This window comes from Carex rostrata, chromosome 21, assembly GCF_964058835.1.
Source record: "Carex rostrata chromosome 21, lpCarRost1.2, whole genome shotgun sequence".
Lineage (NCBI taxonomy): Eukaryota > Viridiplantae > Streptophyta > Magnoliopsida > Poales > Cyperaceae > Carex > Carex rostrata.
This window is the reverse complement of record NC_135938.1, coordinates 1,772,814-1,797,299: the sequence shown is the minus strand read 5'-3', so window position 1 is coordinate 1,797,299 and position 24,486 is coordinate 1,772,814. Positions and strand designations below refer to the sequence as shown.

General features: G+C 33.2%; 2 protein-coding genes and 1 pseudogene across 10 annotated transcripts; all 3 read right to left on the bottom strand.

Moving 5' to 3' along the window:
* Positions 1-3,141: 3,141 nt before the first annotated feature.
* Positions 3,142-6,252, bottom strand: LOC144573397 (uncharacterized). 3 transcript variants are annotated; one of them, XR_013517951.1, is made up of 7 exons: positions 5,898-6,252; positions 5,759-5,815; positions 5,518-5,597; positions 5,387-5,429; positions 4,596-4,740; positions 3,742-4,013; positions 3,142-3,254 (listed from the first exon to the last, which is right to left on the bottom strand). XR_013517951.1 is itself a non-coding variant. In XM_078323180.1 (6 exons), exons 2-6 carry the CDS (start codon positions 5,795-5,797, stop codon positions 3,991-3,993), a joined length of 330 nt encoding a protein of 109 aa, XP_078179306.1. In that variant the 5' UTR covers positions 5,798-5,815; positions 5,898-6,252; the 3' UTR covers positions 3,410-3,990. The 3 variants fall into 3 exon arrangements, 2 of the variants coding, with proteins under 2 accessions (XP_078179306.1, XP_078179304.1); XM_078323180.1 differs by lacking the exon at positions 3,142-3,254 and having other exon boundaries at positions 3,410-4,013; XM_078323178.1 differs by lacking the exons at positions 3,142-3,254; positions 3,742-4,013 and having other exon boundaries at positions 4,216-4,740; positions 5,898-6,245.
* Positions 6,253-6,440: 188 nt separating this feature from the next.
* LOC144573053 (scarecrow-like protein 33) lies at positions 6,441-23,858 on the bottom strand. Of its 6 annotated transcripts, XM_078322737.1 has the most exons (4): positions 12,463-12,761; positions 11,429-11,513; positions 10,403-10,467; positions 6,441-8,511 (listed from the first exon to the last, which is right to left on the bottom strand). In XM_078322737.1, exon 4 carries the CDS (start codon positions 8,492-8,494, stop codon positions 6,668-6,670), a length of 1,827 nt encoding a protein of 608 aa, XP_078178863.1. In that variant the 5' UTR covers positions 8,495-8,511; positions 10,403-10,467; positions 11,429-11,513; positions 12,463-12,761; the 3' UTR covers positions 6,441-6,667. The 6 variants fall into 6 exon arrangements, with proteins under 6 accessions (XP_078178863.1, XP_078178862.1, XP_078178865.1 ...); XM_078322736.1 differs by lacking the exons at positions 10,403-10,467; positions 11,429-11,513; positions 12,463-12,761 and adding exons at positions 19,580-19,786; positions 23,599-23,858 and having other exon boundaries at positions 6,441-8,274; XM_078322739.1 differs by lacking the exon at positions 10,403-10,467.
* LOC144573059 (scarecrow-like protein 14 pseudogene) lies at positions 15,854-19,572 on the bottom strand (annotated as a pseudogene). The gene is made up of 2 exons (XR_013517872.1): positions 17,923-19,572; positions 15,854-17,750 (listed from the first exon to the last, which is right to left on the bottom strand). The product of XR_013517872.1 is annotated as a scarecrow-like protein 14 pseudogene (transcript).
* Positions 23,859-24,486: the final 628 nt, after the last annotated feature.

Below are 24,486 nucleotides of genomic sequence, written 5' to 3'. Positions count from 1 at the left end.
TTTTCTAAAATAGCCAACATCAATACAAAACCTCATGTGTATATTTACATTTATATATTGTTTTAATGAATCCTTAGACCGGCCAACTTAACAGAAATTTACATCGACAACAATAAGAACTACATATACTTGAAGTTTTTAAAACCTATTCTTTCGATATAAATATTAATAGTTTTATTCGCCGTGTTCTTACAAAATTATTTAATCTTTCCAAAAATAATAATTTGGAGGTGTATTCAGGAGAGGAGTTAAAAAAAAAAATAGAAGTGAAAACACTGTATAAAAATAAATATAGTGTTATTTAATTTTATGCGAGGACAAAAAATGTTTGTGGTTATAAGAATTATAATGATTTAGTGGACAAATAAATTGCTCTACTTGCGGGTTTAATCTGTCAAGTTTCATGCAGTTTTTTTATAACCGGTTTAGAAGACAAATTTGAAACCTTTAAATTTGAAGATGGTGAAAGTATCCATGATATGTATAATAGACTTATGAATATTCAAAATGAATTTACCGAATTGAGAGAGCCGCTTTCTAACAATAAGCTTGTAGGAAAGCTATTGAGGGTGATACTCATGAGGGATAGATGGTCCGGATTGGTGAATGCCCTTGAAGCAATCCAATGCACACATGACTCATTCACACTGGATGACCTCCACGCACATTTTCGAAGCTTTGAAGAGAAACTACAGCAATCTGGAGAGCTAAAACAAAACTAAAAGTCAAAGACCATAGCTTTCTCAGCACAAAACTGTAACTTTCCTAGCTCCTCAAACACCCGTTTCTCAAATGATCAATTTATAAACAAAATTGATTATGAATCATTCAAAGATGCCCTTCTTTTATCCAAAATGTTCCAAGGAATGCTCGATTTCGAAAGAAAATACAATAAGAAATGAGAAGAGAAAAGCAAAAGAGTAATGTACTTTGCTTGCTATAGAGAAGGGCATACTATCCAAACATGCTTCAAGCTATTTCCACAATTGAACAATACGGATGGTGAAGGGCAACAAGACTGAAAGCCAAGGCAAAAATATGAGGGATACAAGAAGAAAAATGCCAAAGCAATACAAGCCTTATTTTCGGATAGCAAGGCGGAGCAATCCAATACGGAATCTGAAAATCAAGAAGAGACCAACCTTGCCTTGATGGCAAGTGTAGGTGAAGGTCCATCAACAATTGACATAGACTCAATTATCACAAGCAAGAACATAACCGATGAAACTACCATCAACTTTTTCATAGAGCTTGCAAAATCAAGGAACGCTAAGAAGAGATATAATGGAGTCGAAACCAATGATACAAGCACCAATGAGGGTGGTGAAGAGTATAATGGAACAATTGATGATGCAAATTGGATAATCACCAATGAGACCAACAATGACTTGTATTCCAATCGGTTAGAAACCAATGATACAAGCACTTTCATAAATGAAATTCTAATGCAATCCAATGATAAATCTAGGTTGCAATCTCTCCTTGATGAGTCAAATAAAATCTTGATTGAAAATGAATGTTTTATTCAAAAAATGCTTACCAAAAATAACATGTTAGAATGTGAAGTTAGGAATTTAAAAGCATCACACATAGGTACACTAAGTATTTTAAAAGTTAAAATTCAAACTTTGAAAACCGAAAACTGGGCATTAAGGTCTCCTAGTGATCTTTCAAATATCACTAGTTTAGATCCTTATTACGTGGATAATTTGATCAATGGCCAATTGTATCGCAAAATGGATACAACGGGTCTTGGATACAAGAAGGATCAATCCTCATTTGCATCCAACCATTCACAAAGCCCAAAAGGAAAAATGGGACACACTCAATCTTCAAACACTAAAAATTATAAATTTAAGTTCAATTGTGATCAATACTCTACTTACTAATTTTTCACCAAAAAAGGCAAGACTCCCTTGAGAAAGGAGACATCCGAAGTGAAGCATTCTCATGACTTAAATGCTAAACAAGATCAAAAGTCATCAAATTATGCATTTAGGTACAAGTATAATAATAAAAATTATAAAAAAAATAATTTTCAAAACAATAGTAGAAGTACATTTAATCCAAAAGGGTCAAATAAAACTTATTTTAAAGGACTGGATGGATGGTTTTATGAACTTAAAAATAAAAATCTTTACAAAACCAAACTCAAAGAAGGAGTTTGGTAAGAGATGTTCCCCAACATTATAACAAACCTAAGTGTATTTCATCTCGTGTCACACCTAGGTTTTGTGATACGAATAATAAGATTCATGAGGTAAAAAGAAAATACCAAACCACTTTCAAGCAAGGTTCTACTACTAAAAAACAATCAATTACATTGTGTAATTATTGTTGCAAAATTGGTCACACCTCTTTGGAATGTGTATTTAGGAATGCAAACAACAACCAAAATATTGTTTGGGTTCCTAAATGTAAACTAGCTTAGGTTCACATTTAATCTCCCCTAAATTATTATAATTGCCAAAAATTGAGGGGGAGATTAAAACAAGGTATATGTTAGTTACTAACTCAACAATAACTAATATATACTTTGTAGGTGCGTTTGATTACAAGTCAAAAGAAGAGTGCTTGGATTATTGATAGTGGATACTCACATCATATGACCGGTGATAAATTAATTTTTAAATTTTTAGAGCCATATGATGGAGGTACGGTTACCTTTGATAATAATCAAAGAAAGGGCTCTATTATTGAAATAGGCTCAATTGGTAACCAACACTTGACCATATCCAATGTATACCTTGTTGATGGGTTAGACTACAACTTAGTGTTAGTAAGTCATGTGACTCGGGATATTATGCTAAATTTGATATTAATGCTTGTCACATAGTTAGGTCTTCGGATGATGCTTTAATTTACTCGGGTAAAAGAAATATAAATGTTTATTACTTGTATTTCATCCACTTTGATTCCGGTGAAACATGCTTAAGTGCCATATCAAGTGGATCTTGGCTATGGCATCATAGATTATATCATGTTTCAATTGATACCATTAAGAAATTTGTCAAATTAGACCTTGTTCGTGGTTTACCAACACACAAACTAGAACTTGAATGATTTGCGATGTATGTGTTCAAGGTAAACAAATTAAAAGTAGTTTTAAATCCAAAGACATGGTTTCAACCGATCAACCATTACAATTACTACATATGGATCTATTTGGACCAATTAGTATACTTAATTTGGCCAAAAAGAAATATGCATATGTGATTGTAGATGATTATAGTCGCTTTACTTGGATTTTGTTCCTACAACACAAGAGTAAAACAATTAGTAACTTTATTCAATTTTGTAAATGTGTTGAGAATGTAAATTAATTACTTTAACCCTTTCAAAATGTAAATGAAAGATATGTACCGATTTAGTTTAACCCTTACAAATTAATTACTTTAACCCTTACAAATTAAAGAACCTTTTCAGTATTAAAAATGTAAATGAACGGTATGTACCGATTTTTTCATCGGTAGCATAAAAGAATATCAAAATTTCACCCATACCATCGATTTCGGGCAATTTCATTTTCTGAATTATTCCGCAGCAGCTGTTAAAATCTGCGTTATTCTCTTTTGAAAAATCGGTCGTCTCATAACACAGATTTCAACTGCTGAATAATTCAGCGGTTGTGGTATAAAATGAAATTGTCCGAAATCAGATATTTGTTTAATTTTTTTTTCTATGAATAAAAAAATGGCAATGTGTGTATGTGTGTGTGAGAGGGAGAGAGAGAGATGAGACCTGGTAGGTGCACAACTTAACATAAAGAAGGGGCATGCCCTGGTGCGAACAGGTATACTGCCTGGTGATCCGGTTTACAGTATCTGGTACAAAATCCAGTACCAAGTTCAGGTACACCTGATCTCTGTCGGTGGTAGAATAGAAGTAATGCTTGAGAGAGACTATGTTGGGGAGATCTAACATTTGCATTATCTGTAATTCCCTGTTTTTGTATCTTTTATCTTGTAGCACCTTTTTTATGGCCACCATTTATCCCGTTTCTCTGCATTTTGCTTAAAAAGAAAGATATATTTCATTTAGTAAAGATCAATTGACTAGACTGTCAAGAAGTGAAAAATTTTGGCATCTGTGCTTGAGAATTGTTGGATATTTTCACTCTTCAAGTACTTTATATATATATATATTTTTTTTTTATTTTGGAAAGTTCACGTGTTGGTTCTGAAACTTACAAAGTGAAAGTAGTTGGTTTTTGTAGATAGAGAAACTGGTAGGGTGTTAGAAAAAGTAAAGATGACTGTATCGTCCAAAATTTGAACCCATTAATAACTCCCGTAGATGCCAACAAAAATATTCTCATTCAATTGATTTCTCCTTTCTATGCCTCAGTGTTCTAGAATCGGAATCAAATGGAGTAGTTTACTTAAAAATAATTGAAATTATCCATGAATTGTACCAACGACAATCAAAGAGAAAAATAATTATAAATATCAGACTTTTTGTCAACAGTTCCATTCCTCATCTTTTTTAGAATTAGTGCTTTATTGCAACCACTATATAAAACTACATGCTTTCTACGAATGAGAATGACAATAAGTGTCATCTGCGAATAATCTTATAAACAAATATTGTGATACCTGACATATAATGCACTTGATCACCTTCATCTTTTTTACCAAGCAAGTTTAAGTGAGAAGTTGTTTGTACATATCGGTTTCTCTCCAGGCATTCTGACAAGCCAGTATTTACTGTCCCAATTCTCTCACAAAAGGCCAATAACTCCTATAACCAAGATAAAGCAAAACTTTAAACAATTGATAAGTATAGGCATTGTACATTACCTCAGGTCAACAATTGGCCCAGGACCCTAATACTAATAGTTTAATAACAGCTGACTGGTACAACAAAACTGGTACACACCCAAACCTATTTCGATTTCTAAGTAAAAACAGCAAGCTATTTCAATTTCCAAATCGATCTCGGCTAGATCCAAACATGAGTCCAATTAGTTAGTGGAATTTACTGGATTCACATGAGAAGCCAATCATGTGGATCCTGATATTACAGAACGTAAACCCTCATTACTGTTTGTCACATACAGTACAGTATGCGAAACCTGATATTACAGAAGTAACCCTCCTTACTGCTTCTAATTTACAAATGTATTAATTCAAGCCAATTTTAATTTAAATAAGGAATTACCAATCCATCTAACTAAAATTATTATGGTAAGTGTGCAAGGTTCAGACCAAAACCAGGAATCACAACATACTAAACAGGTACATCAATAAATCGGTTAATTGCTAGGGATAGAACCCAAACCAAAGAAAAAACTTCATCAAAAGAGATTAGCATTTGCCTGGTTCTGTTATTCTACATTGTTATGTAAGTATTTTTGCCAATAATTATTCCTACCTCACTGCATTACCTCAAGTACGAAGTATTCAGGTATGTCACAGAAGTCATTAGGTCTGCAAATTAGCAAAATATTATCTTAACTTGTGCATCAACAATCTAATAACATTTTTCATACACTTCTGGAGAAGTAAAGGAAAGAACCTGGGTAATCCTATATCAGGAACAAATCGGCGACTCTTGTAGAACTTAACCAAATGGAGTAAGCCTGTCAAATCAGTTTCCTGCATATTAATAAAAAGTACAGACAAGATCAGCACCTATATGCTTATATTAGGAACCATTATTGCAGAAAGGAATTCTATATATCAAGTGTCTTGTCATGATAAAACTGAAGAAGAGCAAAGGTCATAGGAGAACACATTACAAAAGGAAAGAATGGTACCTCAGAATCCGTCACTGCTAATGTGTATGCCACCTCCATTCTTACTCTCCAAAACGCCTATGAAGCCCAAATTATAAAACTAATCACAAAAGGGAACAAAAATATAAATTTTTTTTGCATGTAGCATTAATAGATTTACCTTTGAATCATGGAGGAAATTATTGAGAGCATTAACAATGGAGAAGGAGAGCTGGGAGAGTTTCTCCAACACTGTAGAACTGAGAACGACAGACCTGAACCTAGGGTTTGGTGTCAGTGCATGCGACACCTTGTCTAGGGTTTACATCGCGCGTCGCCGCTTTGCCAGAGAGAGGAGATTGGGTTTACATCGCGCGCCGCCAGATCGGGTTTAGCAGATCGCATTGCCATCAGTTTATTTGAAATGGGGAGAAGGAGATCGCGGGAGAAGGTAACCTCAATTTACTTTTTTACCCTCCCAACGAAAATTTGGAGTGAAAATCTATAATGGTAGCAAAATAACCTGAGCTGTTTGATTAACCGAAAATGAATAGTACCAGTTCAAACTTAATCCATAGAAGCCTTTGCCTTAAATAAACTGGTTTTTATGTATAACGAATACAAAACACAGTTTTGCTAACATCTGAAGAGAATGATAGGAAGTAAGATAGAAAAAGAAATTCATGCTAATTTGATTTATAAGATCGCCTTGAGAATCAATATATGAAGTAGAGTTATAAGATTAACATGTTAAAAAAAATAGCTTGAAGTACACAAGCATTACACACTAATTATTTTAAAGATAATTCTAAAGTAACCCAAAAAAGTATTGACTAGTATTCAATAAAATTTGGGACTGAAATTCTATCAATGGAATAAAGAACTTATTAGCAACAACATTCCAAATGTAAAAATATTTACAAAAAAAAATTACATGACCATATCAAAAGATTAACATCCTTCATCAAGTTTTGGTTTCCATGCTGTCACACCAAGAAGTACCCTTCCCTTCCAACCTTGCACGAGCCAATTATCATCTTCTTCAATAAAATATCGCTTATCATAAACATTTCTCACCATATTATTACATTCTTTCACTATGTCTGGATCCACTTGTAATTGTTCAAAGCCGGCTCGTAGGTTCCTGCGCTGCCACTGCTTAAGGGTCTCTGATCTCTCTATCCAGTCTGACCCCTCGCATGCTACAATATTGATAATATCAGGTACAAGAACCATATTTTCTAGCTGCTGCCTTTCTTTATTTTCACGTGGAATTGTTGTGTCTAGTAGATCAAAGAACACAGAGTAAGTTGACAAGACTTGCCTAAAGCGGGTGAGGAAGTTGGAGCTGTATGATCTGCACGTATCTCCTTGGATGAAAACTTGGGGTTTGATTTGCCGAATGAGTTTGAGAACTCGATTTCTCGGACAATCAATTTCAAAGGATTCATCTTTTACTTTCTTCAAGCGCATCATACTATTTACGATAACCACTTCATCATCTTTAATGTTAAGATCCTCAATATGAATCAATTCCCACTGCAAAACAATTCCTTTGTACTCAAAAGGTACGCTAAAACTTCTAGCATACTCTTCAAACCTCCGTCCCATATCTTCTATCCGTTTAGCAGGGCGAAACCCTGGCTCAGGAAATTCTACACCAGTAATTCGAAGTTGCAGAGGCCCACCTTCCCTTTTAGCAAGAGCTTGGATTAGAGATGGCCACTGAAAGCCAAATCTAATACCTAGATCAATTACGTGCAGTTTTCTGGAATTCTTTGCTGCATTAAGTATATTGTGGTTAGAAAAACAATAATACACCCTTGCAAATGGAGCTGCTTTAAGGTACAAATGGTAGGCCTTGACGAAGGAAATGTCTGGAATGCTGACCCGTTTTGCAACAAGCCCTTGATAATACTCACTTCCGGCACCAGCCAAACGAGCTTCCAGTGCATCAGCAAGGACAGACGCAAGCCTTTGGATCCCATTTCCATTACGAGAGGATTGTATTCTTATCTTGCTTAGTAGCTCCTGAGCTTTACGCAGATCATATATAGCTACTGCGTCAGAACAATGGATAAGTAGTGTGCAAAGATCGATATGACCCCCTTGGATTTCTACTTTACAGCCTGAGCTTACTTCTTTTTGTAGGATTTCTCGTAGACCCCAAATTTCTTCTTTCATGTGGTCCTCTCCATGGTCGAGCAATACTCTATCATAAACATCATCTGTATTGGGCTCTTCAGAGTATGTCATGGACATTTTGCGGTTTGGACCCTCTAAAGTATCCAAGTCCCTACAATCTATGTTCCTTTTAGTCATGGACCTGGACTTCGCCCTGACATTTTCTTTTTCAACCAATTTGAAACCTACTGACTTTTCATCTTTCCCCTCATCAGTATATACAGAAATCATCTTCTCTTTAATATCAGTAGCCAAAATGTTGATATTTGGAAGAAACTTCAATCCTTCTTCAATTCCTTTATGGAATTCCATGACTGGTATTGTCTCTACCAAGGAGTCATGCATGGAGATCTTACTTGTTGAATTGAAGCCAACTTGAGCTTTTGAAATGCAAAAGATCGAGTTACTGTCTTCTGATTGGCAAGGAGCTTCCAGCAATTTATCCAGAGAAAATGGGTATTTTTGACCAAGGATTTCATAGAAGGGCTTCTCGATCTCTCGGAGAGCATCCTCATCTTTACAAGCGGTAATGTTTAATTCATCCATTTCTTCTTCCAGTAAATACCTACTTATGAAATCTAGCGTTGGGTCCATCAAAAAGGCTTGCTTACCTGTGTTTGGCACAAGATTGTTATTTGGTTGTTTTCAGGGGCAATTTGTGTAAAATTTGTGGACTTGTAATTTTTTTTGTCTAGCTAAATTTACCACACTGGAGGTTGAGTGGTTTGATAACATTGACCTGGGACTTAAATTCAGCGAACCAAATTCAGTGCAGATACATTTTGTTAATCGTCCATAACCTTAAATTAATTCAGTCGGTTCTTTCTCGGATGGCGCAGGGGCAGTATTAACTGAAGACCCTAAAAATTTAATCGTCGATAACCTTAAATTAATTTTTATTACAAAGAAGTTTAATTAGATATATTTTATTTTATTTTGTGGTTATTTTTTACCGAAGACCCTAGAAATTTAATCACTAATAGTCATAAATTAAATTTTATTACAAAGAAATACAATTAGATATATTTTTTTTATGGTTACTTTTCACTGAAGACCCTAGAAATTTAATTGTCGATAGCCCTAAATTAATTTTTATTGCAAAGAAGTCCAATTAGATATATATTTTATTTTATGGTTATTTTTCACCGAAGACCCTAAAAGTTTAATCGTTGTTAGCCCTAAATTAATTTTTATTACAAAGAAGTCCAATTAGATATATTTTATTTTATTTTATTTTGTGGTTATTTTTCATCGAAAATCCTAAAAGTTTAATCGCCGATTGCCCTAAATTAATTTTTATTATAAATAAGTCCAATTAGATATATATTTTATGGTTATTTTTCACCGAATTCAAATCAGCGATTAAAATTCTATGGTCTTCGGTGAAAAATAACCATAAAATAAAATATATCTAATTATATTTTTTTTGTAATAAAAATTAACTTAAGGCCATCGGCGATTAAACTTCTAGGGTCTTTGGTAAAAAAATAACCATAAAATAAAATAAAATATATCTAATTGGACTTCTTTGTAATAAAAATTAATTTAGGGCTATCGGTGATTAAACTTCTAGGGTCCTCGGTGAAAAATAACCATACCATAAAATAAAATATATCTAATTGGACTTCTTTGTAATAAAAATTAATTTAGGGCTAACAACGATTAAACTTTTAGGGTCTTCGGTGAAAAATAACCATAAAATAAAATATATATCTAATTGAACTTCTTTGCAATAAAAATTAATTTAGGGCTATTGGCAATTAAACTTCTAGGGTCTTCAGTGAAAAGTAACCATAAAATAAAATATATCTAATTGGATTTCTTTGTAATAAAAATTAATTTATGGCTATCGGCGATTAAATTTCTATGGTTTTCGGTGAAAAATAACCATAAAATTAAATATATGTAGTTGGACTTCTTTGTAATAAAAATTAATTTAGAACTATCGGCAATTGAATTTTTAGGATCTTCGGTAAATAATAACCACACCACAAAATAAAATATATATAATTAAACTTCTTTGTAATAAAAATTAATTTAGGACTATGCGATTAAACTTCTAGAGTCATCAGTGAAAAATAATCATAAAATAAAATAATATAATCTAAAAATTTGAATTTGATGAACTGAAATATCAATCAAATTTTGGCTTAGTACCGGTGAGTTCTTCACTGGTTAAATAGTTAACAATATGGTTATTTTGTTGCTGGAAAGATTGGTCAAAATCGGTTAAAATACCACCAGTTTGGTCAATTTTCAAAATCGATTGAAAACGTGGGTAGTTGTCGCACCCCTGATCCAGAGATGCAATAACTTACTACGTCTATTTATCATTCAATATACTTAACATAAGACATGGATATTTTTATTCATTGCTAATAGCATCCATTATTTTTGCCACATCCTAATTTATTTACAATAATTATCTGACATTTTATAGTGGATGATGCTAGAGATATACTCTCTGCTCCCTGTCAGATATAATAAACCCAAATACCATACCTTTAGGTGGCCCTGCCGACAATTATAACCCCAAAAACATTTCTCTGTCTTCGTCTAAAAAAAACCTATAAATCCCACAAAGAAAAACGGGTAAGAAATAATAAATTATTTCTCAGTACTTATTGTCACTCATATTATTGGATTATAAGGAAATTCACATTCAGAATGAAATCACCGCACAAGAAACTAATAGTTCATTTCATAATAACGAATGCAAATACCCAATAATAGTATCCAATTGAACAACACAAATTTCATAAATAAATCAAAACTCTAAGGATCTTATCAGAATAAATGGTTTGGGTCAAAATCTTTTAAACCATAAAATCTGATAATGTTGGGACTTAATCTTTACAACCACTAAATCTAGTAACATTTGGTTTCTTAACTTTACAATTTCTAGTCTGACATATACCTTAACATGTATATGTCGAGTCAAGGCTTATACTATTATAACTATCTTGATAATTTATTAATGCAACCAATATGAAACCAATTGTACAATATTGTCATTATGTCGTGTCAAGGCTTATACTGTTCTAACTATTACAATACTATCATTATCGGAAAGAAAATCAATGATAAGATAGTTACCACAGTTCATTAGTCTTATAGTCATAATAAACATTTATTCAATATCCCCTACCCAACCGACACTGGATTCAGTTGGAGCCATTCACCAAATGCGCATAAGGATCCTGGAGTAAAGTCTAGTAGCTAGCTAGACTTTACAATATATTAATCATTTTTCTGCACTATATGGAGGTTCAAGGATTACAATATTCAATATTCAATTAATTCAATTATTGTGGTCTCAATCAATCATTTGCAATAATAATTAATCAATCGATAAACAATATCAACATGATAGTCAACAATCTTACCTATAATTCAGTTTCAATTGTATTGAGTTATGCATATGATGTAACAGTTCAATCAATGTAGTCAATCAAATATTTAATATGCACAGCGAGTTACAATTTAATTATTTGTCATGAATCTCAAACTAATACAATAACCCCGCACCTGATATCGTAGGGCAACAGGGGAGATCACTGGCAGTCTATTATTCCTAAATACTCTGTCTTGGCAATCTCTTACTTAATTTTGCCTATAACAAAATAATATATATACATATGTCATGATCAATATTTATACTAATTAAGTACAACATAACAATTTACGTATTCTAGTATTTAAATCTCAATTATGTGCTTATTCAATAAGCTATGTTCATTATTTCTGATAAAACATTCGTAAGTGTTTTATTTATATTTTAGAGTCATATAGTGCTCCATATATTCAGTCCAATGAGTCTAGTCCAATTTATTTTCCGTCCAATCAATCATTAAAATTCAATTCATTTTCAGTATTTATTTCAACTGCGCTCTGTCATATGAATTTCAATTTCCTTTAAACTTTTACAATTGATCTTTATATATGTAAATTCGCACCAAGCCCCTCTAAAAAGGTTTTATTTACCAACTCCTAATATTTTTGCAAATTCAACCTTCTACTTTACATTTCTTTACAATCACGACACTGAAATTTATATAGGTATACGAGTAACCGAATTCATCTGGTACGAAAAGGTACCAGTTTTCATATTTGTACCGAACACCATGTAAATCACTTCTTAACATATTAAGGATTCTAATTGCATTAGAAAACAATTAAATAGTCAGTACAAGATAAGTTGTTCGTACCAAAAAGTTATAAACCAAAGATTCGAGAATCGAATCACCAATGTAACCTTGTTACGTCCTAGATATCTCAACTAAAACCAAGATAATTAAGCAATTTAAGCACCACCATAATTATATGGTTCAGATTCGATTTAAGAACACATGGAAAAAGAGGAGGCCTTAGTCAATTCAATTAAAATGCATAATTAAACAAGTTTTCTGTTAATTTGAACAAGATCTTAACTTTATATTTTTTAACCTAATTAATCAATTTCCAACTTACAAACAAGACTTTCTAATTCAATTTACAGCAAAATCAACCAAATCAAATGAAATGGAAATGGAAATGGAAATGATAATGAAATAGAGGAATACCAAAAAATAGCACTAGTTGCATTGTGAGAATAAGAGCACATCCATCCAGTGATTTAATCACCAGCTCAACCAACCAACTTCTCTGTTTTCTTCTTTTCTTTTCCAATTTTTTTGCTTGTTTCTTGTTATTTACTTTTCTTTCATTTACGGGAGAGAGAAGGAATCCCTTTAACTAAGGGAGAATAAAAAGGTGGTGTCTCACTCAACACTGGCCGCGTGGCCTAGCTTGTACCATTTGTTCATTTTTTTTTCTGAAGTTTTTTTTTTTTTTGAGAGGAAAAATGAATGGTGTTGCTCATGTATTCAATCTTCAAAGAATGGTACACGGTGGAAATTTTAGGAGAGAAAAGTAAGAGATAAATAATTCAATCTTCGAAGAATGGTACACGGTGGAAATTTTAGGAGAGAAGTAATAAAGATGGAAATAAAAACGTGGTTTCCACATACCATTTAAAAACTTCACTTAATCACTTTGCAATTCAACCATTAAATTACCAAGTTTCAAAAATTAGTCCACGTGTAGCAACTTATTTATTCTTAATATGTTCATGACTTCCTAATATGCTAATTACTTCTATCTTATTTACACTAATCCGATTGATTATTTCTTATGTCTACAATTTATTAAAATTCTCATTTTAGACTTCATACGTACATTTCTAAAAAATTTAGAATATTTAATTAGTAACATATATTTATATCAATCAACCATAATTTTAAATTATCAATTTCACACTAATTCATGTCAAATTAACTTAATCATCCTTATTAACCAATTCAGAAAAATGATATTTTCATTTTAAATGTCACTTACTTACTGAGAAATATATTCAGACAATTCGTATATTATTTTCAGTTATCAATTTCATTATATATATTTTACGTAGTGTTACATTATTTATTTTTAAATATGGTAAATAAAAAAAATTAAGTTCAGACTGGAAAACCATATTGTAACAAGTCGTGAAAATCTACATTACGCAAAGTTAAAACTTTTAATTTTATCTCGGAACAGGTTCTAGGAAAATAAATTGTTTTTTTTTTTTCTAGTAAATAGAAGCATCTTACCTCGAAGGAAGTCAAACTGGTTTAATTTTTTTTTCTAGTAAATGAAGCAGCGGAGAATGATTTGGAGTCAAACTGGTTTGATTCTTTGGTGGTGGGGCCTACCGGTGGAAAAATAGGAGAGGATGTGTATTCTAAGCAAATTTTCCATGTTGGTTCCGAAGCTTAAAATATTTTATTGCTTAAAAATACCAGACTTTCCGACATAGAAAACCATATTTGTAAAAAGTCATGAAAAATCTTACATTATACCAAGCTGTGATTATACAAAGCTGTAACTTTTAATAAATTTTTGTATGAAGTATACAATTCTTCTCTAAACAGATCGTGATTAAAACCATATTTGTAAAAAGTCATGAAAAATCTTACATTATACCAAGCTGTGATTATACAAAGCTGTAACTTTTAATACAAAACCTCATGTGTATATTACATTTATATTGTTTTAACGAATCCTTAGGCCGGCCAACTTAACAGGAATTTGCACCCCTTATTAACATAGCAAAACATCTCAAAAATCATGAAAATTGACCGACATGCAGTGTTGACATCATAGAACAAGGTTGTGAAGTTTTGTACGAAATCTCCAAACAGATCGTGAGATATCAAGACTGTATGTCGGTCAATTTTCGTACACAATTTCACTCAATTCCAAAAAAAAAAAAAAAAATTGGACCGTAAATATTCTGTGTGGTCCGAAAAAAAAATAGATTTTAGACTGTAAATATTCTGTGCGGTTCGGAATTTTAATTCCGGACCGCAAATATTATGTACGGTTTGGGCATTTTTATAATTTTTTGTAAAACCTGGCTATTTTTAATAAAATATTTATTTAAATGGGTAAAAATAAAAATCACGGGAAGTTTTTAAAACCTATTCTTTCAATATAAAATATTAATAGTTTATTCGCTGTATTCTGGAGCAGAGTTAAAAAAATAGAACTGAAAAGACCGTATAAATAAAATATAATGTTATTTAATTTTATGCAAAAACAAAAAAATGTTTGTGTTATAAGAATTATAATGATTTAGTAGACAAATAAATTGTTCTACTTGCAGGTTCAATCAGTAAAGTTTCATGCAGTTTCTTTTAATTATTTCAGAATAATATATAATTTATAAGAAATTTTTTTTATAACATTTAGGATGTTGAAGAGGGTCCCAATTAGATTAGGAGAAAAATAGTACTGTACTTTGGGAGGATCATGAAACAGAGCATTACAGTTTATCAGTTTTGTACTGAGCAGTATCAAATCAAGGATGTTTGAGTAGTAAATTTCTTCACCGAGCAAATAAAAAGAAAAATTTTAAGAAATACGATCGTGTTTCTGCCAAATGCATGTTTAATGTACAATATAATTGAAATGTCTGTAAGAGTTTGGTGGTTGCAAACTTGCAATTTTAAAATAAACTGTTTTTTATGTATGACGAATACATAACACTGTTTTGCTACCATCTGAAGAAAACTATATAGGAACTAAGATAAAAAAGAAATTCAAGCTAATTTGATTTATAAGATCACCTTGAGAATCAATATATGAAGTAGAGTTATAAGATTAACATGTTGAAAAAAATAGCTTAAACTATACATGCATTTGTTGTACCCTAAAATGTTACCAATTAAATAAATGGAAATTGGTACCTATTTTTAAAATGCTTGAATAATGCTAGATATGCATAAAATCTCCCCAAGATGAAAGGGAATGACATATTAGAATTCATAACAATATTCTATATGCAAAACCATGAATTTTGATATTTTATACAAATTCTAACTCAAAATGGTTGGAGAGTTATGAATTTTGAAAGAAATTGCTGACATGGCATGCCCTGATTGGTGCCACATAGCACAGGGTACCCCTAGCAATAAACATGGTTTCTCTGGGTGCAAATTGGGAGTTCCTAAGCTTAAACCTAACCCTAGGGCCCACTGTCAGCCCCTCAGAGTTAAATTTCGCTGAGTATTGGAGATGGATGAATCCCAGTACATGAAAAATGAACTCCATGCACCAAGCTGACAGTGAAATGGTGCACCATGCACCCAGCTCAGCTAGTTTAAACTCAGCCCCTTTGGTCCCTTCGATTTGAGTGCGCTTGGAGCTCCATGAGCCATACCACTGCCCCTTGCGCGGCTCATAATACACCAAGCCTATATATATTTAAATCAAGAAGGGTTATGTGCTCTAAGCCGTTGACATGCGGGGCCCGTGCCCTGACATCGTCCCCTTCCTCTCTCTCACGCGCCATAGCCGAAGTTTAAAGCTAAAATCCGAAGCAATTAAAGAGATTCAATGCAAACTCTCACCTCAAAATCAAAAGGTGTCGGAAATATCCTTTCTATACCCGAGAATTGAACAATGTCTCTCTCTCACAAGCTTTGATTTTAGCCGAGAAAGGAAAAGGGACAAAGTTGTGAACTTGAGTTTAGAGCATAATTGGGCTTTGGGATTTCACAGGGATACTCAATACACTCAGGCGATGCTATCTATGCTCTCAATTTGAAGTTTAATGGACTCAGAGAGATGAATTGAGCAAAGAGCACCAGCTCAGCTCCTGCCATGGCTGAGAGCGTCGAATTGATTATACAAAATTTAAAAGAAATTGATTTAAAAATATTGAGAAATGTATGTTCTTCATATCATTTTGATCCAGAATTTGATTCAGTACAAATCAATGCTTCCAAGATGATCTAAATCTTTCCAGATGATGTATATGACCCCATCGAATGTTTAATTTTACTCAAAATACTTTGTACCACCTATTGGTACCAAGTCGGTATTGAAACCGAAACTATAAAGTTCCAATCATGCCTAAAGCTCCTACAAACATAAAATTGGTGCTTCTAACATCTTCTATAGCCTCACACAATCTCAAATGATCAAACAATTAAAAGAAATCCCAAGGAAATCGACTAAAATCGACTTGAGGCTCAACCGGTACCGATAGGTACTGTAGATGCCCATTACGCCGCCTCTGATGGTCGCCGACGACCGACAATGGCACCAATGGACTCCTGGTAACCTCACGATCACAACCATGCCCTTGGCCGGCGCCGCCGTGGCCTAGATCGGCCGGACTTAGTTTGTCAGAGAACCCTAAGCTGGAAAACCCTCTGCACGATCCTCAAAGCAAGAAACACAGGTCTTAAAGCAATCTGTTTAATCCAATGAACCAAATTCAAAATCAAACCCAATGACTCTCTCACAGCATAGGGCCCACTTATCAATTTAAATAAATCATCTCTGCACCAATCTCAAAGCTCAATGATCTCAATCCAATGGCTTGTGCACATCTCAAAAGCCCAAAAGCCCAAATCTCAAAGACCTGCACTAATCTTAAAATCCACATGTGACCAGAAGATGATCTTTTGTATATAAGCCCCTTTGTTTATTTAAAATATGCAGAGAAACCCCTGTAAATTTACACAAAGGCCCTTGTCAGCATAAAACCTTCTCAAATAAGCCCTTAAAGGTCCATTTTACAATCCAGACCCTATCAAAAGCCAAAATCACAGCTTCAGGTCCCAGGGAATTTACAAACAAGTCCCTGGAAATATAAAATCTTTACAAATACGTCCTTTTTGACTATAACTTTCTCATACTAAGTCCAAATCAACTCAAATCAGTCCCAAATGAATCCAAATTCAATCCTCTATAATTCCAAACAATATTTGAACATATTCATGTCTCAGCCATAATCTGAAATTACCAAAATGCCCCTCTTAACATATTTTCACAAATAGAAATATGAAAATGATATTTAAATACTCCTTTCAAATTAAGAACATATAAACCAAAACATGCCTGTAAATTAAATGAGAACCAACCATATGACCAAAACAGACTATACATGAGCCCTTTTTAGCCCTATTATTCAATTCAACCCAAATTGGCACAAATCCTGGAATGCATGAGGTATTCAGTCTGACCCGAAAGGTCTTTCTGATGTAATTAATGGCGGGGGCTTGCGCTCGTCGGGAGTAAAACGTCCTCACAATCGAAAATAAGAAAACCTCCGACAACTGATCATGAACGTAGGTTGTCACAAGGGGTGAACCAGGAGGAATGCAGGAAGAAATCCCGAGTGAATGTCTTCCCCTGAGTTCGGTGACCTGTTCACATTCAAAGAACCAGAGCACTAAACCCAGCTGGGAGCATTTCCACTCACCCACATATATAAAATCCGCACCGTTAGCTAACCTGACGCCGTGCAACTTTCTGCGCCCTACAGCATTACACCATAATTATTTTAAATATAATTGTAAAGTAACCCAAAAAAGTATTAGTCATCAATAAAATTTGGGACAGACATTCTATCAATGGAATAAATAACTTATTAGCAACAATATTCCAAATGTAAAAATATATAATCTTTTAAAAAAAAAACGGAAAATTACATGACCATATCAAAAGATTAACATCCTTCATCAAGTTTTGGTTTCCATGCTGTCACACCGAGAAGTACCCTTCCCTTCCAACCTTGCAGGAGCCAATTATCATCTTCTTCAATAAAATATCGCTTATCATAAACATTTCTCACTAGATTACTACATTCTTTAACTATGTCTGGATCCACTGGTAATTGTTCAAAGCCGGCTCGTAGGATCCTGCGCTGCCACTGCTTATGGGTCTCTGGTCTCTCTATCCAGTCTGAGCCCTCGCATGCTACAATATTGATAATCTCAGGTACAAAAGCGATATTTTCTGGCAGCTGCCTTTCTTTATTTCCACGTGGAATTGTTGTGTCTAGTAGATCAAAGAATGCAGAGTAAGTTGACAAGACCTGCCTAAAGCGGGTGAGGAAGTTGGAGCTGTATGATCTGAACAGATCTCCTTGGATGAAAACTTGGGGTTTGATTTGCCGAATGAGTTTGAGAACTCGATTTCTCGGACTATCAATTTCGAAGGATTCATCTTTTACTTTCCTGAACCGAACACTGCTATTTACAATAACCACTTCATCATCTCTAATGTTAAGATCCTCAATATGAATCAATTCCCACTGTAAAGCAATTGCTTTGTACTCGAAAGGTACGCTAAAGCTTCTAGCATACTCTTCAAACCTTCGTCCCATATTGTTTATCCATTTAGCAGGGCGAAACCCAGGCGCAGGAAATTCTATACCAGTAATTCGAAGTTGAGGAGGTCCGCCTTCCCTTTTAGCAAGAGCTTGGATCAGAGATGGCCATTGAGCGCTAAATCTAATACCTAGATCAATTACGTGCAGTTTTTTGGCATTCTTTGCCGCATTAAGAATATTGTGGTTAGAAAACCAGTAATACACCCTTGCAAATGGAGCTGCTTTGAGGTACAAATGGTAAGCCTTGAGGAAGTAAATGTCTGGAATGCTAACTTGTTTAGCAATAAGTCCATGATAATACTCCCTTCCGGCACCAGACAAGCGAGCTTCCAGTGCATCAGCAAGGACAGATGCAAGCCTTTGGATCCCATTTCCATTACGAGAGGATTGTATTCTTATCTTGCTTAGTAGCTCTTGAGCTCTACGCATATCAAATATAGCTACTGCCTCAGAACAATGGATAAGTAGTGTGCAAAGATCGATATAACCCCCTTGGATTTCTACTTTACAGCCTGAGCTTGTTTCTTTTTGCAGGATTTCTCGTTGACCCCAAATTTCTTCTTTCATGTGGTCCTCTCCATGGTCGAGTAATACTCTGTCATAAACATCATCTGTATTGGGCTCTTCAGAGTATATCATGGACATTTTGCTGTTCGGACCCTCTAAAGTATCCAAGTCCCTGGAATCTGTGCTCCTTTTAATCATGGACCTGGAGTTCGCCCTAACATTTTCTTTTTCAACCAATTTGAAACCTACTGAGTTTTCATCTTTCACCTCAGCATTATCCACAGATATCATCTTCTCTTTAATATCAGTAGCCAAAATGTTGATATTTGGAAGGAACTTCAATCCTTCTTCAATTCCTTTATGGAATTCCATGGCTGGTATTGTCCATATCAATGAGTCATGCACGGAGATCTTACTGGTTGAATTGAAGCCAGCTTGAGCTTTTGAAATGCAAAAGGTGGAGCTACTGTCATCTTCTAATTGGCAAGGAGCTACCAACTGTTTATATGGAGAAAGTGGGTACTTTTGCCCAAGGATTTCATAGAAGGGCTTCTCGATCTCCCGGAGAGCATCCTCATCTTGACTAGCGGTAATGTTCAATTCATCTATTTCTTCTTCCAGTAAATACCTACTTATGAAATCCAGCGTTGGGTCCATCAGAAAGTCTTGCTTACCTGTGTTCGGCACAAGATTGTTATTTGGTTCTTTTCAGGGGCAATTTGTGTAAAATTTGTGGTATTGTAATTGTTTTTTCCTGACAAAAGTTATCACACTAGAGGTTGAATGGTTTGATAACATTGACCTGGGACGACTTAAATTCAGCGAACCAAATTTAGTTCAGATACATTTTGTTGATTGTCGAAGAAAAAGTTTGCAGTGCATAACTAAATAAAATTACATGTATGAATACATGCAAGTTCAAATGAATAATTGTCTGCATATCATGCAACAATTTTTGGCTGAAAATATCCTCCTTTTAGTTCCTGTAAGCAACCGATTAAGTAAAATGACAAAGAGCTGAAATTATTTTGGTTACAATTGAGCATATATACTTAGTGGTTTCTTTCTCAATTACCATAGTTGAAGATTAAATTATAAATAAATATTTTCAGTCAAGTGGGACTCTGCAGCTCTGGCTAAAGAATTATGAGAAACATGCTTAGGGGTGTCAATGGGTACGATACGGATCGGGTGGAGATATTTTCATACCTGCACCCGTTATGATAATAAAAAAAAATCTTTATCCTTACCCGTATTTTCAAATATGGTACGGGTCGGGTAAATGGATAAAAAAGTGCCATGAACATTTCGATTTGTGTTTTCGATAAAATATTTTTTTAAAATAAGAAAAAAATAATAATGAATACAACTAATTTGTATTATGAAAATTTAATAAAATACAAAAACTTTATTGTATCATGTATCATCTTCATACAAATATATATCTATATATAATTTTATTTTTTTTAAATTGTCTTATATGAAAACGAGTAAGATAACCGAAAAAAATCATTACTCTTACCCGTACTCAATTAGCTAACGGAAAAAAAATCTTATTCTTACCCGTGTTTTCGGATAAGATACTGGTCGGGTAAACAGGTAAAAGAGTGCCATTGACACCCCTAAACATGGTTGAACCTATTAATCCTCAACTCCAAAATAATACCTAGACCAACGACTCAAAACCTTCAAGAACAAAAAAAGGGTAAAAAAAAAATTAGTGTTGCAAATAGAAACATATTACCTCAAAGGAAGTCCTGGGTGATTAGGATGAAGAGTGGAGAAGGCTAATTTGGGGCTCGGAATTCTGAGCTGGGACTTCTGTTCACGAAAAATATTATAAAATAATATAGCAAACAGAAAATATTCTAAAATAATATAAGAAAAAAGTAGCTATGACTTGTGGTCTTCTGGGCTATGAATAAATTTCTGATTTTGTTTCACGTAGAATTCCAAACAAACTTATTAAAAAAAAATGAAATTTTTTTAATCGGTCGATCTTTCTATATCAAAAATTGAATGTACTCTTTGTCTAGAGTATTTCATAATATTTTATATAAATAAAAAATTCTCCAAATTATTGGTTTGATTCTCTGGTGGCGGGCCTACAGTTGTACGGTTGAAAAAAAATAGGAGAGGATCTCAGGATATAATATTGTTAGCAAAATTTTAATTTTGGTCACGAAGCTTCAAATATTTTACTTTGGTCCATATGCATCAGGCTCCGTTCTTTCATCTGCTATTCAGAAAATATGATAATAGCAAACCAACTTTCAAACTTCCAATTTTTTTTTACCATCTTATTAAAAAAAAAGCCATTTAACTACTTTTTTCAGAAATTCGATTATATTAGGTTCGCAGTTTAAAACTGCAGAACTAGCTAGAAATATAATTTTACAGTTTCAAACTACAAAACTAAACGAACTCTGCAGTTTAAACTTATATGGAACCGTCTTTACTCCGAGATTTTTATTTTTACCCAAAAAATAAATTATTTTATTATAAATAACCAAAATCACGACAAAATTTTATTTCTACCCAAACCGTAAATAATATTTACGGTTTGAATTCTTAACAAACCTGTAAATCACACAAGGAAAAACGGGTGAGAAATAATAAATTATTTCTCAGTATTGATTGTCACTCAAATTATTGGACTCGAAGGAAATCCATATTTAAAATGACATCACTGCACGAGAAACTAACGAATTTCATAATGACAAATGAAAATGCTCAATAACATTATCCAACTGAACAACAAAAATTTCATAAATAAATCGGAACTATAAGAATTATCAAAATAAATGGTTTGGGTCAAAATATTTTAAAACATAAAATCGGGTAATGTTGGGACTTAATCTTTACAACCACTAAGTCTGGTAACATTTCATTTTTTAACTTCACAATTTTTAGTCTAGTAACACTGACAGTTACCATAACATGTATATGTCGTGTCAAGCCTTACACTGTTATAACTATCCTGACAATTTATTAACGGAACCAATACGAAACCAATATTACAATACTATTATTATTTGAAAGAAAATTAACGATAAGACAGTTACCACAGTTCATTAGTCTTATAATCATAATAAACATTTATTCAATATCTCCTACTCAACCGGTACTGGGTTCAGTTGGGGTCATTCACCATATGCGCATAAGGGTCCTGAAATAAAGTCTACTAACTAGCTAGACTTTACGATATATTAATCATTTTTCTCTACTATATGGAGGTTTAAGGATTACAGTATTCAATATTCAATCAATTCAATCACTGTGATCTCAATCAATCATTTGCAATAATAATCAACCAATCGATAAACAATATCAACATGATAGTTAACAGACTTACTGGTAATTCAGTTTCAATTGTATTGGGCTATGCATATAATGCAACAATTCAATCAATGTAGTCAATCAAATATTCAAAATGCACAGCGAGTTACGATTTAATTATTAGTAATGGATCTCAAACTAATTCAATAACCCCGCACCTGATATCGTAGGGAACATATGAAATCACTAGCAATCTATTTTTCCTAAATACTCTGTCTTGTCAGTCTCTTACTTAATTTTGCCTATAAAAAAATAATATATATACATATGTCATGATCAATATTTATACTAATTAAGTACAACATAGGAATTTCTGTATTCTAGTACTTAAATCTCAATTATGTGCTTATTCACTAAGCTATGTTCATTATTTCTGATAAAACATTTGTTAGTGTTTTATTTATATTTAGAGTCATATAGTGCTCCGTATATCAGTCCAATAAGTCTAGTACAATTCATTTTCAGTCCAATCAATCATTAAAATCCAATTCATTTTCAGAATTTATTTCAATTTCCTAAAAACTTTTACAATTGATCTTTACACAAGTAAATTTGCACCAAGGCCCCTCTAAAAGGTTTTATTACCAACTCCTAATATTTTTGCAAATTCAACCTTCTACTTTACATTTCTTTACAATCATGACACTGAAAATTATATAGGTATACGAGTAACCGAATTCTTCTGGTACGGATAGGTACCTGTTTTCATATTGTACCGAGCATCATGCGAACCACTTATTAACATATTAGAAAACAATTAAATAGTAGGTACAAGATAATTTGTTCATGCCAAAAAGGTATAACTAGAGATGAGTTCTAAACCAAAGATTCGAGAATCGAATCACCAATGTAACCTTGTTACGTCCTAGATATCTCAACTAAAACCAACATAATTAAGCAATTTAAGCACCACAATAATTATATGGTTCAGATTTGATTTAAGAACACATGGAAAAAGAGGACTTAGTCAATTCAATTAAAATGCATAATTAAACAAGCTTTCTGTTAATTTGAACAAGATCTTAACTTTATATTCTTTAACCTAATTAATCAATTTCCAACTTACAAACAAGACTTTCTAATTCAATTTACAGTAAAATCAACCAAATCAAGTGAAATGGAAATGATAATTGAGATAGAGGAATACCAAATAATAGCTCTAGTTGCATTGAGAGAATAAGAGCACATCCATCCAGTGATTTAATCACCAGCTCAACCAGCCAACTTCTCTGTTTTCTTCTTCTCTTCCAATTTTATTTGATCTATGTTTTTTTTCTTGTTTCTTGTTTCTTGTTATTTACTTTTCTTTCATTTAGAGGAGAGAGAAGGAATCCCTTTAATTAAGGGAGAATAAGAAGGTGGTGTCTCACTCAACACTGGCCGCGTGGCCTTGTACCATTTGTTCATTTCTTTTTTCTTAAGTTGGCATTGTTCATGTATTCAATCTTCAAAGAATCGCACACGGTGGAAAATTTTAGGAGAGAAAAGTACACAGTGGAAATTTTTAGGAGAGAAAAGTACATCGAAATTTTTATTAATAGAAAATTAATTAATTAAATATCGATAATGAAGAATGGATCTGAGTTTTTTCGAGATCTAAGGTAAAAGTGATAGTTTATAACGTCATCTGGACATTATAAACTATCACAGCCCGAAACAGTGTCAGTTTCTTCCAAAACAGTGCCAGTTCCTGACCCAAACAGTACCAGTTCCTGGCCAAAACAATGTCAGCTTCTGCCAAAACAGGGTCTGTTTCTGACAGAAACAGAGGCCGAAACAGGCTGTTCCTGGCCGTGATGGTCTATAACGTCCAGAGAACGGATGTTATAAACTCTCACGTTTTCCCTCAAATCCATTCTCCATTATCGATATTTATTTAAATATTTTCTATTAATATACGGTGGAAATTTTTAAGTTGATTGATCCAAAGATGGAAATAAAAACGTGGGTCCCACATACCATTTAAAAATTCACTTTGCAATTCAACCATTAAATTACCAAGCTTCAAAAATTAGTCCACATGTAGCAAATTATT